Source organism: Desmodus rotundus, chromosome Y (assembly GCF_022682495.2).
Source record: "Desmodus rotundus isolate HL8 chromosome Y, HLdesRot8A.1, whole genome shotgun sequence".
Taxonomy (NCBI): domain Eukaryota; kingdom Metazoa; phylum Chordata; class Mammalia; order Chiroptera; family Phyllostomidae; genus Desmodus; species Desmodus rotundus.
In genome coordinates this window covers 2,190,848-2,208,334 of record NC_092332.1, presented here as the reverse complement: position 1 = coordinate 2,208,334, position 17,487 = coordinate 2,190,848, and the positions used below count along the sequence as shown (strand labels likewise).

Genomic DNA, 17,487 nt, shown 5'->3' with positions numbered 1-17,487 from the left:
CACACCTGGACACTGGTTGGGGTGCATGTGAGAGGCGGCTTCTCGATGTTTCTCTTTCCCTCCCTTTGTCCCTCCTTTCCCCTCTCTCTGAAATCAATCAGCACAGGTGAGGATAAAAAAGAATTGTCTCAGGTAAGCAGCTAGCTATAAGATGGTTCTTTAGCCCCATCAGTCTCAAATGAAAAGCTGAACAACGCCCAGGCACTGAGTATAAAAAAAAAATACACATGGTGCTTTTAAAACAAACGTGTTGTACGTATTTCAACACCTGCATGGGGGCAAAAAGTTCTTATTCCGTAACGTCTTTGAAAAGAATCATTTTTCCCTCCCATGTTGCGCAAAACAGATGCTCTGCAAGCATATGAAAAAAAAAAACAAACCACTTTTCTTAATGAAAAAAATTCTGGCCCAGAGCCCAAAATAAGTTTGCAGACACCGCGGCCACGTCGTTCCCGAGCGAAACAGTTATTTGCTTGCTGTGGCCATTCTGTCTCCGTTTTATTTTTTCAGGCCGCTGTCGGAGGGGAGGGGAAGACAAATAACTACAAACTCTTCCAGCCAACTGCCTTCCCGGCTTGGAGGAGAGCCAGGCCAGGGCTTTTGTGGGTTGCGAGAAGGCCAGAAGGCCGGCAGGCGCCCGGAGAATAAAGCGCTCCCTGTTTCAGGGAGAGCTGTGTGGCCCGCACGGGGACCCAGTTCGCAAAGCAGAGCAGACGGCGGCGCCCGGGGCAGCAGTCTCCTTCCTTCTCTGAGTCGTCCCAGCTGACGTCTCTGGAATCTCTGTTTATTTGTAGAGTGAATCAGCCAGTGCACAGGCGTGTATCCATCCGAGAGGGGGTGACTTGGAGGAGCCGGCGACAGCCTGGGTCCTGCCAGAAAGAGGTCCCTCGGACAAGCAGCCGCGTGAGGACCTCCACCTGGCCCAGCCCGCCACGGCCGGCATTCAGGTAATGCGCTTCTGTCTGGTGGCTTGCAGGTCCCGTGCACCAGCACAGGGAGACGCTGGGTGGCAAGCCATGACTTCGGGTCCTGCGCCCTTTGGCCGGGACAAAGAAGAAATTGCCATCCAAAAAAAAAAAGGGGAAATGTACCAAAGGGATTCTCCCTGGGGAATGCGCAGGCATACTGCCCAGCGGGGATGGAAAGGGGGCTCCGCTTGGCTTTTAGAGATGGTATAGCATGCGGGCTGGATTTCACACAGACGCTGGAGTCGGGAACCCAGCCTGGGTTTGGGAACAGAACCAGCAGCCACGGCGACGCCAGGCTGGCTGCCCCTGGGGCTGGAGGACAGCCTGATCCTGGAGAGTTCCTTCTGCCCTTGGAACAGACCCCAAGGCTAAGTTACTGGTGCCACTTGCTCGCTGGAAATACTTTCTTCCTCTTTTTAGAATGTTTCCTTCAACGGAGGTGTAATTGACAGATAATGGGGTGTGACTTAAGGTTTTGCAACATCCTGGTAACAGTATCATCAGCAAACGCCTCGTGATGTCACAGAATTACCCTGAATTGATTCGCGTTGAGAGCAATTACAGTGTAGCCTGTTAGTCACGTGGACGCCAGGAACAGTGTTGCTGATGATAATGCCCATGCTTGCGGCGTGACATCTGCAGACCTCAGTCATCTGCCGCTTGCAACTTTGTATCCTTAAGCCTCAGCCCCCTGCCCCCCACCCTTCCAGCCCCTGGAGGCCGCTGCTCTGTTTTCTGTTCCTTGTCTCTGTTTTTCTTACGGAAAATTTTATCTACCCCAACAAGAGCGAACGTGAAGCACCATTGTTAACGGCTAAAACGCTGAGCTCAGTGCAGTGGTGTCATCGTTGGCTCTGTCTAAATAAATGGAATCGATTATTTAAGACGTAGGCCAGTGATGGGTTGTCACTACGCCTCATGTGACTTTCCATCCACAGGGGTGCAGCTTACACTCACACACTCAACTCAAACGCACGCATAACCAGCCTTGTGCCCTACAGAAGTCAGGTGCAGTTCATAAAATGCTTTCTCTCTCTCTCTCTCTTTTTTTGGCTTATGTTTTTATTGTTGACACTATTGCAGACGTCCCTCATTTTCCTCCGCTTTGCCCACCTCTACCCAGCCCCCGCCCCCCTTCCCTGTGATCACACCACACTGCTCCGTGTCCGCGGGCCAGGCGTGCGTTCTCTTCGGCTGCTCCCTTCCTGTTCTCTCCCCCAGTTGCCTCCCCACCCCTCTGACAGCTGTCAGTCTGTCCCTGTGTCTGTGCCTGTGTCTCTACTTTCTTCCTCCGCTTATTTTGTTGATTAGACTCCACAGATGAGTGAAATCCCAGGGCACTTGTCTTGCACAGCCTGGCTTATTGCGCTGAGCCTAATGCTCCCCAGGTTCATCCGCGCTGTCGCAGAAGGTAACATCTGTTTCTTTTTCACGGCCACATAGTATCCCATTCTGCCCCTGGCCTCCAGCTGTTTTATCCATGTACACCTTCCATATAGACGTTCCCATCATTTCATTTTGCGTTCTTCTTCCTTTCACACCGGCTCCCTCTACGTGAGGGATCAGAAACCAAAGCCAGGACAAGCCTGGCGTATTTTTGTGAGTAAAGTTTGATCGTCAAACGCCAACACCCAATCCCTGGCGTGTTGTCCAACACGGCTCTCTATGCACACAACAGCTCAAAAGGAGCCGGCGTGACCCTCCACGCAGAAAAGCCCGAAACAGGTGTCACCTGGCCCTTGGTGCACACGTCCTACCTTCTTCACAGCGTGTTTGGCCTTTTCAAACCCTTCCCACAAGACACAGCACTGTTTTCTCAGTGTTCCCTCGTGGCTTTGGGGGTGGACTGACCGTAGCAGAGACCGGCAACGTCCACCTTTCTGCACTTACGGATGAGTTCATTTTCCGCTGCCGCTGAGGACGGATGTCTCTCCTCCTTACAGGAAATAAAACGCAGGAGAGACCATGTTACCTGTGGAACGTTCTTGGTAAGGTGGGACTGTGTGTGGTGATGAATCTCCCATCCCCGCGTCCGCGTGTCCTCCGGGGGCCGCCTCGGAGTGCACCCGGGACAACGGGTCTTCCTCCATCAGCAATTCATCTCGGGTCTCAGAACTGGGGCGTGAGACTCACCATTCATAGAAGCACCCCTGGGGCCCCTTACCTGGGGGGGTGCAGGGCACCTCCAGAAGGACCTCGGTTCCCCACCTTCCCCATCCAAGTAGGCGTGGAGGTCTGGGAGCTTCCTCGGCGGACCGTGGCATCCGGGCCCAGCTGGCCTCAGGCCTCCTCTGACTTTTCGATCCTTCCTCTCCCACGGGCTGGCTGGGCACCTGCTTTTCCAAGCGGTCCATCAGGCACCTTCATTTTATAACCCCGGGCATTGGAGGACTGTCGTGCCAGTGTGTATGTTTTCACCTAAAAAAAAAAAGAGCAACCAAATGCCTGAGAGATATATTCAGCATCTGCGGCAGTGGGATGGTGACGTCAGGGTCCCCTAAAGTAGAGACACCCGTGCTCCGCGCACAGAAGTCCGTGGCTGAGACAGAAAAGCGGCATTCCACGCGGTTTTCCCAGCTTGTTTTTCAGGAGCTGGCTGGCTGTGGGCATCGCCATCCTGGGCTGCAGGCCCTCCGTCGCGAGGGGCATCTCCAGCTCCCGCCCCAACATCCTGCTTCTCATGGCGGATGACCTTGGCATCGGGGACGTCGGCTGCTACGGCAACGACACAATCAGGCAAGAAGGAGAGAATCACCCAGAAGTGAGCAGCACGAGGCCTCTCAGCCTGCATGTGGGCAATTGGGATGCTGAGTTCTGTACACGGCAATTTAGCGTCCCGATACTGCCGCCGCCTCAGCCCGCGACATCCCCGCTCCAAACCCACCTCACGTAGCAGTCACCTTTCCATTTTCTAAATACGATGGCCATCGCCACACCCCGCGGTGGCCGATGTTCTTAAAGCCGCCGTGGCCTGTAAGCCAAAGACCAAAGCTCTGTCTCTCTGGCGCCTCCATCCATCCCACCAAACACACCCCGTCGTGCGTGATTCCAACGCCACCCCACGAACATCTCTAATTCAGACAGACGACGTAGCTCATGGTCACCTCCGGACGTGACGCGCCCATCTGGCACGGCGACTCTGTCCCCCTCACAATGAGCTCGCCCCCTCGGTCACCTTCTGGCTGTCCTTGGAGGCCAGCACGAAGCTGTGTGTGACCCTCACCCTCACACACCACTTCCACGTGTTGGTCCCACAAGGCGGGGTTTCCCCACTAAGACCGTGCGTCCCAAGTCAGAACCCTGGAAGGACCCTGCCTTCCAGATTCCCCGGGGTATCTGTTTTGGTTGCAGAACCTGAGTGCATAACTGTGAATCAAGTCAATAAGTTTCTTTTGTGTTTTTTTGTATTTTGTTTGTTAATCCTCACTCAAGGGCAGGCTCAGAGGGGACAAGAGGGAGAGAATATCGGTGGGAGACAGCAACATCGATCGGTTGCCTCCCGTGTACCAGGGGGCCAAATCCACAACCCGGGCACTCGCCCTGACAGAGAATCAAACCTGTACCCTTTCGGTTTACGGACAGTGTTCAAGCCACTGAGCCACCCAGCCAGGGCAACCCGATGACTTTGTTTGAAGGTTCAGGAGGCGAAATGCCTCACCACTGCCTTTGGTCATTCTTAGGAACCCCTGGGTGTATCCAGTAATGACCGGGAGACGTTTGTGAGAAAAGCTGTGCTGTCGTTGGTTAAAGAACAAACCGAGTTATGTTTTTCTCCGTAGGACTCCAAACATCGACCGCCTCGCCGAGGAAGGCGTGCAGCTCACCCAGCACCTCGCTGCCGCCTCAGTTTGCACCCCGAGCCGGGCCGCCTTCCTCACGGGCAGGTACCCTCTCCGATCAGGTGCGTCCCCTCCTGTGTCTGCTCACGGGCCAGGCTGCCTGTAGCTCCTCTCGTTCACTTATTAGAGTCCGGATCCTCCGGGGCAGTGGAACAGTACGGCCCAAGCCCCCAGGTTTTGTTTTAATCATCACGGAAAGATATATTTTACTGATTTTAGAGAGAGAAAGAAGCAGAGAGGGGGGCGGAGACATAGAAGGAGAGAGACAGACAGACAAAGGGATGGAGACAGAGAGACAGAGAGAGAAGGAGACAGAAGCATCAATGGGAGAGATACATCAACCAGCACACTCCCCGAGTGCGGATGGAACCCACAGCCCAGGTAGGTGCCCTGACCAGGGATCAAACCTGTGACCTTTTTTCGTGTACGGGGCAATGCTCCAATCCACTGAGCCACTGGGCCAGGGCAAGTGTGCCCTACTTTTATCATGGTGTTTTTGTTCAGATTTTATTCATTTATTTTTAGAGAGAAGGGAAGGGAGGGAGAAAGAGAAGGAGAGAAACATCCATGTGTGGTTGCCTCTCGTGCGCCCCCTACTGGGGACCTCGCCCACAACCCAGGCATGTGCCCTGACTGGGAATCGAACAGGCAACCCTTTGGTTCACAGGCTGGAGCTTAATCCACTGACCCACACTGGCCAAAGTATCGTGATATTGAACTGACTAATTTATAGAGCTTCATAGCTAACGAGGGACATGGACAGGGATTGGCCCATCTGGTGGCTTCCTGTGATGTGGGTGACCAACCAGGGAAGGAGTTGACAAAGGTTTTCTGTGAAGGGCTAGACAGTACATACTTTTGGCTCTCGGGCTGTGAGGACTCACCTCTGTCCTAGCGGGAACACCTGTGCAGACACAGCGCTCACCAGTGGGCGCGGCTGTCTCCAGGGAGACTTTCTGTACGGATCGGAAATGAGAACATCACCTCCTTCCACACGTTACGAAATGTACTTCTGGCATTTAAATTTTTCCCCATCATTTGAACATGTATGCTCTTCTCAACACATTAGAATCAGTTGGAGGGATCTTTCAACTGTCCCAATCACTAATTCCACCCCACGTCAACTATTGGATAAAATCACAATCTCTAGAGTCATAACCAGGTGTCAGAATATTTGCAAGCTCCCGAATGATTCCAATGGGCACACACGTTTGAAAACCGGTAGACCCCATCAAGACTTTGATGAAATCACAAAACCATTTTTAAGTCTTTCTTGTTGACTTCATTCTCTTGTTATTTGTAATCTTCCCATACCAAACAATGAGTCTTCTCACCCACGTTTTCAGTGAGTTGATCATTTTCTTTGCTGCAGAAAATACGCCCCAGCACGGCAGAAGTACATTTCCAACCTAGTGTGCACTGGTGGAGATGTCCACCAAATATTCTACATTTAAAATTAATGGTAATGATTGAAAACGGCCCACCAAGAAATGATTGGATAAGGAACATGTTGTGCATATAGGCAACAGAATATTTCAGCCAAAAAGAGAATGCAATTCTACCACGTGCAACAACAAAGATGGCCCTGGAGGGTATTATCGTCAGTGAGCAGACAGAGAAAGACAAATACCGTGTGACTCTGCTTATCTGGGGAATCTAAAGAAGAACATTGAGAGGCAAACAACAGAGAAACAGACTCACACACACAGAGAACAGCTGATGGTGGCCAGAGGGGAGGCGTGTGGGCAGGGCTGGGTGGAAAAGGTGAAGGGATTGAGAAGTGCAGCTTGCTCGTCACACAATAGTCGCGGGGACCTCAAGTCCCGGGAACGGGGCCCACCACTTTGCCCTAACGGTGCATGGTGCCAGGCGGGCCCTGGAAAGACCAGGGGGATCACTTTGTCAGTTACATGTAACAAATGTGTAACTATTATACTCTACACTGGAAACTAATCTAAGATTGAATGGACACTGTCGCGGGCATGCACAGAATTAGTGGTTAAGTGTAACAATTAAAATAACAATGATCACAAGCAATGCTTCGTGGTGACCTTTCTCTGCCAACTGCTGAAAGGAATGGTCTCCAGCCGTGGGAGCCGCGTTCTGCAGTGGACCGGGGTCCCGGGCGGCCTTCCGACCAACGAGACTACTTTTGCAAAGATATTACAAGATCGAGGCTATGCCACTGGACTCATAGGTAGGTTCAGCTGCAAGTGCAAACGACATTCCTTTCGTATGGAGAGTATGTTTAACCGAAAAGGCTTGGGAGCCAGTGGGCTTTTCCCACTGGACAGCCAGTTTCGTGCCCACAGCATTGAGGTGATGACTCAGGTTGCTGGGTGTCGAGCAGATGCTGAGAAAACAGCACCCCAGTGAGGCCGTGCCAACTTGCTGACGCCCCATCATCCCAAACTTTAACTGCTTTTCTAATTTTACCCATTTTCCAACTATTCCCATAATGCTGTTTTCTTTCTTTTCTGAATAGAAATGTGACTACTTCGTCCTTCTTTCTCTGCGTCCATAAATAGCATTCTTACCCTTTTTTTTTTTTTGAAGATGTTATTGATTCATTTTTAGAGACAGGGGAAGGGAGGGAGAAACAGAAGGAGAGAAACTTCAATGTGTGGTTGAGTCTCGAGCGCCCCCTACTGGGGACCTGGCCTGCAACCCAGGCATGTGCCCTGACTGGGAATCGAACCGGCAACCCTTTGGTTTGCAAGCCCAAGCTCGATCCACGGAACCACACCAGCCAGGGCACATTCCTCATCTTTTGATAAGTCAACAAACTGTGTCACATATGCAATGAAATAAAATGAAGGACACCAGGCACATGCCTCCCGAGGGGGACGATAAGCCCGTGGTCACCCCAGCGTCCTTTTGGCCTTTCAGGGAAGTGGCACCTGGGTCTCAACTGCGAAACCTCTGACGACCACTGCCACCACCCCCTCAGGCACGGGTTCGACCACTTCTATGGGATGCCCTTCACCATGATGGCAGATTGTGCGTACTGGGTACTGTCGGAGAAGCGGGCGGGCCTGGAACGCCAGCTCAGTGTCTGCGGGCTATTCGTGGCCTTCGTTGCCCTGGCGCTCACAGCGGGCAAGTGCACCGGCCTCTTGACAGTCTCGTGGGCGCTGCCCATCTGCTCCACCATTGTGGCCACCTTGTTCTTTATGACCGTCTATTTCATCGGCGTGCTGATTGTTCACGCGGACTGCTTCCTGATGAGAAATCACAGCATCACCGAGCAGCCCATGAGGTTTTCGAGGACGGCGTCGCTCTTTCTCCAGGAGGTCTCGTCCTTCGTCGAAAGGTGAGCGCCAGAGGGTCCGCTTCATCTCGGGGCTGTGCTCCGTGATGAAAGCGTGTCCCAAGGTCTCCCTCTGCCCTGGGTAGGGAGTGAGATGCTGAAATGGTGTGGGGTCCAGGGAGGCGTTTTTGTCAACACGAGCCCTGGCTGACGCTCACTGCAGCGTCACTCCATGGTGTCCGTTCAAACAGGCACGGGTCCCGTGGACGTGAATGCTCTCCCCCTTTACTGAGGAAGGAATCCCATTCCCCCAGCCCCTGGTCACCATGGGCCGCATCGAACGAGCATAACCAGACGCGTCACCCCACAACTCTTTACAAAAAATGTCTAAATCTGTTTCAACTCCGTCCAACCAAGACTAAAGTGTTGTGAGGTTCACTTCAGCCTAGATTTCGATTTCCGTGAGGGAGGAAGTATGTCACGGGAACAGGGGTGTGATGACAAATGGCACCAAGCAGCCAGGAGGGTCTGTGCTTCCCAAGGGCGTTCCAATAAAGCGGAACCAACTCGCCGCGGTGAGCTTGTGACCGTGTTCTGGAACATTCTCTGAGAGGTCTTGATGGAATGCCTCCTATGTGTAAGGCACAAAGCTGACAGTTAGAAAAAAAGCTGACTAATTCAGACCGAGCTGTTCACCTTTGCGTCTACACTTTCAGAATTAGTATTAAAGTCTGTGGAACAAGAATTAAAATCTACGAGAGACATACATTAGATCATAGAATTCAGACAGGGAGAAGAGAAAAAGAAGTTCTGCCTATATAAGAGAGAATCAAATAGAAATTAATAACCTATTATTTTTTTAAGATTTAATTTATTTATGTTTTAGAGAGAGGGGAAGGGAAAGAGAAAGAGAGGGAGAGAACCTTCAATGTGTGGCTGCCTCTCATGCGCCCCCTACTGGGGACCTGACCCGCAACCCAGGCATGTGCCCTGACTGGGAATCGAACTGGTGACTCTTTGATTCGCAGGCCAGCCCTCAACCCACTGAGCCACACCCACCAGGGCCATAACCTATTATTTTTAAAGTGAGCTCTTCCACAACAATTTCACGCCCTAAACGTCGCCAGATACGCAACACCACTTACTCTGAGAGCTCAGGTTTGAGGTGGAAACGGGTCGCGCAATGATCGAATGAGACGAACGTCACATCACGGAGGCACAGCTGCGATCCCCCCTTTCAGCTGTCAGAAGGGGGTTGGGTTGAAATAATCATCATATTCGCGATGCGTCAATCCAGCGTCGATGTTCCAACAGACTTTGACAGGGAGAACCACCCCGTGAGAGACGCTCTAGCTCGAGGACGTCAGTCTCTGGGGGGTTTTTTTTGCCAAAAAAGGAATGAACTCTGGTCCTGCCGTGTTTATTTGTAGAAACAAGCAACGACCTTTCCTTCTGTTTGTGTCCTTCCTGCACGTCCACACCCCTCTCGTCACTACGGAGGCCTTCCTCGGGGGCAGCGTGCATGGGCTGTACGGTGACAACGTGCAAGAGATGGACTGGATGGTGGGTGAGTGCCTCTTTGCGGGGGAAGTGTGCAGCCTCCTCGTCCAGCAGACGGGAGGGAGACCAAGGATGAGGTGAGGCTCACGAAGGGTGGAGACAGAATACGCGGGCATTCTACCGTGATCCCGTGGACGGCTGAGGGTGTAAAGCATCACAAATCACACCTCCGTCTTCCCTGGTCTTCTCGTGCGGAGCGACGGAGGCGTGGGCTGAGAATGGTCAGAAGCTGCGGAATGCTCACCGTCAGACACTTTACGGGGAAATGTGTTTTTTTTTTAAATCTTCCATGCACATCCTCTTAGAGTAACATGCGGGATGTGGGTGAGAAACGGTGGAAGTTGGGAAATGTGTCCAAGCATTCATTTGACATCCTTTCTGTGGTAGGACTAACCCGTCCCGTTTCAGGAGACAGGCTCCTAGTCTTGCAAAGAATGAGTTTATTTTAGGAAACTCCATCCATCGTTGCCACGAGGGGCCCTTGGGTGGCAAAGATAGAGAAATCTCTGCAAAATATTGGCTATTTTATAAGGTGCATGCCATGCTTTCTTTTTAAATTGAATTCACAATGCCACACTTGGGGGGGGGGGTCCGAAAGGCAAGTGATTTGCTGTAACAGAGTCTTCTACTTTGCCCGGCTCAGACGCACCCCTTCTTTGCAGGGCAGATCCTGGACACTTTGGATGAAGAGGGTCTGGCCAACAGTACTCTCGTTTATTTTACATCGGATCACGGGGGGTCCTTGGAGGCTCAACTGGGACGCCACCAGTATGGAGGCTGGAACGGGGTTTACAAAGGTAAGGCTCACAGACCCCCCCCCATTCCTCGTCTGTGGTCTTTGCTGCCATCCCCAGCCCTTCCACGGAAAGGGGGCTATGTACCTTAAGAGACGCAACGAATACGGGTAAGAACTTTGCATCTCTCCTGCAGGCAGAAGGGACAACTTGCTCTCTTGAGATTTGATTCTTGTTTGCACTATTCACTGGTTTTCAGTCCGCTCTCAGAATTGTACAACCACCTCACTCCTTAATTACTGAATATGTTCACTGCCTTAAAAAGAAACTCGGGCGCCCGTTTATAATTGTTCCTCATTTTTCCTGGTGCCCAGCTCTGCCAACTACTACCTCCTTCTCTCTCTCTCTCTGTGTTCCCATTCTAAACATTTTATGTCAATGAAATTATTCAACGTGTAGTCCTTTGCAGCGGACTCGTTTTCCTCAGCATAATGTTTCCTAGATCCATCAATATCGCACCATGCACTTCGCTTGGTTCCTTTTTCATGGCCAAGTAATACTTCATTGGGCAAAGAGACCACACTTCCTGTATCCGTCCAGCTGCTAATAAGCTCAGGTTTGAATCTCGTATCCAGGTAATGCATTCAGGGAGTGTGTGGTGGCCATAATATATATTGAAATTCAGAATCTATTGATTATAAAGACATTATTGGACAGGGAATTCCTTGTTGTCCATGGCTGACATGGATCGACAGAATAGAAAGCCTATAAAATCTGCCAGGGAGCAATTGCATCAGACAGAGAGACACAGAGCCAGACAGAGAGGGAGAGCAGGAGTTTAAAAACCAGCCGAAAGGTTCGATCAGGCAGGGTGAGCAGCCACAGCTGATTCAACCACTCTCTCTTCTCTTCCTCTGTGACCGCAGGCGGCAAAGGCATGGGCGGCTGGGAAGGCGGGATCCGGGTCCCCGGCATTTTCCGCTGGCCCGGAGTGCTGCCCGCCGGCCGGGTGGTCTCTGAGCCCACGAGCCTCATGGACGTCTTCCCCACCGTGGTCCAGCTGGGGGGCGGCGAGGTGCCCCGGGACAGGTACGGAGCCTCCCAGGGAAAGCAATTCACGTTTGCCTCGAGAAAACAGCGATGTGTAATGTGGCTTCTGTTGGCAGAGGGTGAAGTACTGTGTGAAATCAGTACCTGGGGAGAGAGGCCAGGCCTCTCTCCTTGCCTGCCGGGGTCACCTGTCCACTTCATTTCATGCAAAAAACACTCTTCTCGTCTTCTCCCGGCTGTTAACAGGGGCCCATTTTATTGTAAGGGCCACCGTCCGGGAAAAATCTCACAACCCACCATAGGAAGGTAGTTTCAGTTCAGTGTAGTACAGAGATTTTAGGTGATTTCAATTTGTCTTGTCTTAAAATGTGTAGGAAATCTGCCCTGGCTGGTGTGGCTCAGTGGATTGAGCAATGGCCTGCGAAAAAATGGGTCGGCAGTTCGATTCCCAGTCAGGGCACATGCCTGGGTTGTGGGCCAGGTCCCCAGTAGGGGGCGCACGAGAGGCAACCACACACTGATGTTTCTCTCCGTCTCTTTCTCCTTCCCTCCCCCTCTCTCTAAAAATAAATAAAGAAAATATTTTAAATATATATATATAGAAAATTTCAGGGAGAAATAGCAAGGGAATAAAATGATTTCATAACTTTAACAGCCTAAAGGTGAATACATAATTAAATTATGCAATACATATCTAATAGAAATAATTATATATATATTATTTCTATATGCTTATGTATTATTATTCATGTATATTATATATTTTATATATTTATATATTTAAAAATCTTTGTGCACAGACAAAAAAGTAATGGCTTATTCAAGGGTGGGCAAAGGTAGGTTTGTGGTTGTGAGTACATGAAACACAGAGTTTATTCTGGTGTTATTATTAATTATTGTATTTTTATACGATCAACTGGAAACCTACTTTTGTCCACTGCTGTATAGAGACAATTAGCTTTGGAGTTTTTTTTTGGGGGGGGGGTTGGTTTTTACAAAACTCAATTTTGTCGCTTCCCTGCCTGTGGTAACTACCTCCTTAGTAAAAACCGCTGGGACCTGAATTCTTGGGTCAAGCAGTGTGGTTGTCTACAGGTAAATCTCTGTATATCTATCGTGTTCGGTAGTTTTCTGGGCACCGCTCCCAGCCATACGTGAGTGTCTGCCACTTCAGGACGAACAGAGCTAACATCAGCTTGAGTTCTGTAGGTGTTTGTACAACTTAGTGCTCACGTGTGCAAATGCTGCGTGTGTGAGAAGGCACAGACACTTACGGCCGTGTCAGGGTGTCCGTGCGTTCCCGCCGGAGAGCTCGAAGACTTCAAACCTTCGCTTGACACTCTCTTGCTTCATGTCTCTAGTTGCTGGGTTTTTCTTTTTTTAATTGGCAGTTACTTTTAAAATATGTTGATAGAATTTTATCTGTTTTAAAAAGTAAAAATGTCTCTCATGTATACTGCAAATGTGTTTCACTACACAATGAATTGAGCCATATATCGTTGATTCGTAATAAACATACACATCGGTGTGTTTAGAAATACGCATATTTGCAGGGGAAATTACATATGTACACACATTTTGATTATACTATATATCAAATACATAATATATAAGGAAAGAATAGAAATAGAGGTGATGGAATATTGCGTGTAAGAATATTGCATAAATATATAACAGATTAAAGCTGTATTGCATTGAACGACATTCCCCCGCGTGGGAAGTGGGTAGCCCCGTGCCGTAAGCAAATTATTTTTAGTAAACTTGTAACGTGTAAGGGGTCATTCATCAAGTCACAAAACACAGAGACACGTGTTCCATCCCACAGCAAGGGACCACATCACAGAGAAGGAAAAGGCACAGGACTGTGGCTGTTCGTGAGCACCAGTGGGTCTGTCTTCTCCCCTGACAAGGGTGAGAGAGGGGGATCGGCAGCCACGGGGCGGACCCGGCCCTGAGACACTGGAAGAAGGGAAGGGGAAGGAGGAAGTGAGAGCAGAGGGCCGTGCACAGAACACAGTGCTTCCGAGCCTTGCAGAAACACACACCGATTCTAGAAGGACTGCAAACCCAAGTCAGCATCGAAGAACAAAAAGGTGTCCCAAAGACAGGGTGGCTGATTGCTGGATTTGCTGTGAGGTCAGATTGATTCCGCATCCTGCTTCGTGCAGGGTGATCGACGGCCGCGACCTGCTGCCCCTCTTGCTGGGCACCGCCGGGCACTCAGACCACGAGTTCCTGCTGCACTACTGTGAGGCGTTCCTGCACGCGGCTCGCTGGCACCAACGGGACCGTGAGTAGGCTGCCGGACCGCGAGCCCTTGCCTTCTGTCCTCGGCCGTCCGCTTCTGCACTGCGGTCACTCTCCACCCGCTCCTCCTTCTGCTCCCCCGTAGGATTTTCCTCCTGTTTCCAGCAACACACGTCCGGCCATGCCTTCTCGGAAGGCAGTCCGTGATTTTGTATACACACTCACACACCCACATGTGTGGTCGAGTCTGTCTCTAACCTTGCCCGTCTGTTCTTCCCACCCACAGGGCTGTGCACGCGTCTTTCGCAGCTTAGCCGAGTGGCGTGATTTCATCTTTGTGGTAACAATTGTAACATCGTAACCTAAGCTGCAACGTGCTCACCCAACACTTTTCACGCTGCGGAATGTTCTGGGCTACGGGGACCCATGATCTTTTCCGAAGAACTGTAAAATTATTTGCAAGCTTTTTAAAAATCCCGTGAGAATATACATGGCTGTTGCCTACAATGCATCATTGAACTTGGGGGAAACTGGTATCTTTCCAAGATCAACTTTCCCCAACTGGAAGCAGGTTACATCTCTCCAGTTATTATTCACAAAGTATCCATTTCCCCAGGCAGTTTATTCTCTTACCCAGGAATGTGACTGTGTTTTTGTTGCCACACTGTTTCTGCTTCCACTTTCCACCATCCACCTAACAGGAGTTGACAAACGTTTTCTGTTTTTAGGAATCGTTTTTAAAATATCCAGCTCTGGGATTTACTTACTAACTGTATTTTATTTTTTAATATTTTATGTATTTATTCATTTTAGAGGCAGGGGAAGGGAGGGAGAGACACATCCATGGGAGAGAAAAACATTGATCATTGATTGGTTGTCTCTTGTACGCTGCCCAACTGGGGACCGAACCCACAACCCAGGCACGTGCCCTGAGTGGGGATTGAACTCATAACCTTTCGCTTTGTAGGGCGACGCCCGACCCACTGAGCCACATAATTCAGGGCCTGTTTTTTAATGTTATAAATGATTAATTTCTGCCTCTGATAATCAAATCTCACCTCTTTGAGTTCCTCCTTTTTTCTTCATTTGCATTGGTCTCTCAGCCTGCCTTTCCTGGACAGCCTCCTCTTCCCTGCATTTGCTTGACAAACTTGATTTTATTGATTCTTTTCTTTTTGCAGGGTTTGGGGAGGTCTGTGTCCCTTTTGCTGTTGAACCCACATTTATTCCTCCCTTCCTTCCTTCCTTCCTCAGAAGGATTCTTGAGACATTTCCGTTAGTCGTAACCAAGACCGTAAGACTATTTCTTGGAATCTCCCTTATTTACGGAAGTTAGCAACGATTATTCTTTTATCTTCCTCCTTTCCATCCATCCTCTTCAATATCATTATAGTTCTTATAGCTACATCTTTAAAATCACATATTATCACCTCCTCTTTCAGCGTATTCTAACAACTTTCACTCAGTTGGGTAATATTCCACCTGATTCAATAATTCAGTGTAGGTTTTTTATGCCTCATGGCACAGGTAACCGGGGTCAGCATTTGCTCTTTTTTCTTTAGTCTTTGGTTCCCCGTTCCCAACCTCGCATGCCTTGTCCACTGGCCAAAATTTTAAGTGTTTTTCAAGGTAGGTATATGAAGATGGGAGTCCTGCGGCCCCACCTGGCCTTCCCGGGCCCCATCTCTATCCTGCCTGTATCGACCACTTCCTGCCCTGCGGGAAGCCTTCCCGGGACCACCCACTGCCCACCGGTCAGACCCAGTCCAAACCCCTCCTGGGAGAGGAAGGAGCCCCTCCCCACCTCCGAGAATCAGCGCTGACGAAAGGAGCGCTGAGTCGTCTGCAGACTCCAGCTGAGCTCTGTGATTCTTGGACAGACAGACAGACAGACAGGCTCAGCCAGGTCCTGCTTAGGGGCCTCTGTCCCAGCCGTCCTGTCTCGGAATACAGTTCCGGTGCTGAGTCACCCGATCACCCGCTCAGGGTCGACGTCCCTGGGAGTTTAGGAGGGAACGGCAGGGGTCCCGGGCGTGGGTGTGCTCAACCAAGAACACACCGGGCATCTCTATGTGGAGGGTTTTATCTCTTTGCCCGTATATGAATTTTCAGAAGGGGCAGACACGAACATCTAATCACCAACATTCACGTACCATGTCCAAGTGTCCACTTCCCACTGTTGTGTTACCATCACCCCCATCTCATTCCAGAATATTCTCATCATCCACAAAGTTAAGGCCATGCTCACAAGCAGTCTCTCCCCACCCTCCTGCCCCCCGCTTCTGGCAACCACTAACCCCCCGCCTGTCTCTGTGGATGGGCCAGCTCTGGGTGGTCTTATAAACAGAATAAGACCCCACGGGACCCTGGGTGGCTGGCGTTTCTCCCGGAGCTTCCTGCTTTCAAGCTGCATCCACGCTGCATGCTGAGTCAGAGCTTTGCTCCTGTTCCTGGCTGCGTACTATTCCAGTGTGGCCGGGCCCATTCTGTTCCCCGCCCACTCTCTGGTGTACACTCGCATTCCCTGTCCCTCCAACACCTTCCGCCATTCTTGTCTTTGACCAGGAGGAGCCATCTGGAAGGTCCACTACCAGACTCCCGTCTTCCACCCTGACGGCGCGGGAGCCTGCTACGGCAGAGGGGTGTGCCCGTGCTCCGGGGACGGGGTGGTCCGCCACAACCCACCTTTGCTGTTTGACCTCTCCCGAGACCCCTCGGAGGCTCACGCCCTCACACCGGACACAGAGCCCGCGTTCCACCGGGTGATGGAGCGAGTGGCTCAGGCCGTGGAGGACCACCGCCGGACGCTCAGCCCCGTCCCCCTGCAGCTGGACGCGCACCGCAACATCTGGAGTCCCTGGCTGCAGCCGTGCTGTGGGACGTTCCCGCTGTGCTGGTGTGACCGGGAAGGGGACGGGGATGGACAGACCCCGCCTGCCCGGGACCTCTGAGTTGCTGTGCCTCGATGTCTCCATTGGGGACAGAATGCAACGCCCCTGTGAGGTTCGGTCACGCGTGTCTATGGGGCCGACCAGGAGGGCCAATGCTAATAAGAAAGAGACAATAAATAAATATTTATTTATTCTGCTAAATAAAATACACCTTCGGGAGCTGTCCATCCAGACAATAGGCAATAACCAGCAAAGTCCCTCCTGCTACAGAGTCTCTGGACAAAGGACCCCAGCCCTCCCCCCGGGGAAAGCCTGTTCCATCCCCACAGAGAGCTCAAGTCCCAAACCAACAGGTTTCTTTATCATAGGGATGTGCAGACGCCAAGGCTGGCAAGGGGCCACGATGCGGACTGGCAGGGGCCGCATTCCGGAGCGGGGGTTTATCATTTCGGTGTGGGTGAGGACGCCGTGGTTTTCAGGCTGGAGCTGTTTCCGGGGGGTGTTCCCTGGTGAGCAGACGCCCCGGTGAGTCAGGGAAGCCCAGAATTCGGAAAGTGTGCTGGACACCCAAGGGTGGTCTTGTGTCTGCGTCCGTAGAAAGGACCCGAGACTGGGCGCCTTACACAACACACATTGTGTCTTCCCGTCCTGGAGGCTGGAGGCTGAGACGCAGGGGTGGGCAGGGGTGGCTCCCCCTGAGGCCTCTCTCCTGGGCGTGGGGACAGCTGTCTCCCCCTGTGTCCTCACACGGGCGTCCCTCTGGATGTGATGTGTCTGTGTCCCCAGCTCCTCTTCTTACAAGGACCCCAGTGCTATGGGATCAGGGCCACCCTAGGGACCCCCTTTTACCTTCACCCACTGTTTAAACACCCATCTCCAAATCCAGCACCATTCTGAGGTCTGGGGCGGGGGAGACTCCTGCATGTCAATTTGGGGAACATCATTCAG

General features: G+C 51.3%; 1 protein-coding gene across 2 annotated transcripts; it reads left to right on the top strand.

Moving 5' to 3' along the window:
- The first annotated feature begins 541 nt into the window (after positions 1–541).
- LOC139440242 (arylsulfatase L-like) lies at positions 542–16,601 on the top strand. 2 transcript variants are annotated; one of them, XM_071220382.1, is made up of 11 exons: positions 542–947; positions 2,912–2,956; positions 3,546–3,704; positions 4,748–4,869; positions 6,882–7,004; positions 7,697–8,120; positions 9,488–9,624; positions 10,280–10,414; positions 11,278–11,440; positions 13,570–13,691; positions 16,214–16,601. In XM_071220382.1, exons 2-11 carry the CDS (start codon positions 2,934–2,936, stop codon positions 16,597–16,599), a joined length of 1,794 nt encoding a protein of 597 aa, XP_071076483.1. In that variant the 5' UTR covers positions 542–947; positions 2,912–2,933; the 3' UTR covers positions 16,600–16,601. The 2 variants fall into 2 exon arrangements, with proteins under 2 accessions (XP_071076483.1, XP_071076484.1); XM_071220383.1 differs by lacking the exon at positions 542–947 and having other exon boundaries at positions 2,756–2,956.
- Positions 16,602–17,487: the final 886 nt, after the last annotated feature.

Bases quoted from the DNA above. Each gene is read 5' to 3' on its own strand.
- LOC139440242 (XM_071220382.1), top strand. From the start codon at position 2,934: ATGTTACCTGTGGAACGTTCTTG. The intron at 10,415-11,277 runs GTAAGGCTCACA...CTGTGACCGCAG, and splicing joins CTGGAACGGGGTTTACAAAG to GCGGCAAAGGCATGGGCGGC. The intron at 13,692-16,213 runs GTGAGTAGGCTG...GTCTTTGACCAG, and splicing joins TCGCTGGCACCAACGGGACC to GAGGAGCCATCTGGAAGGTC.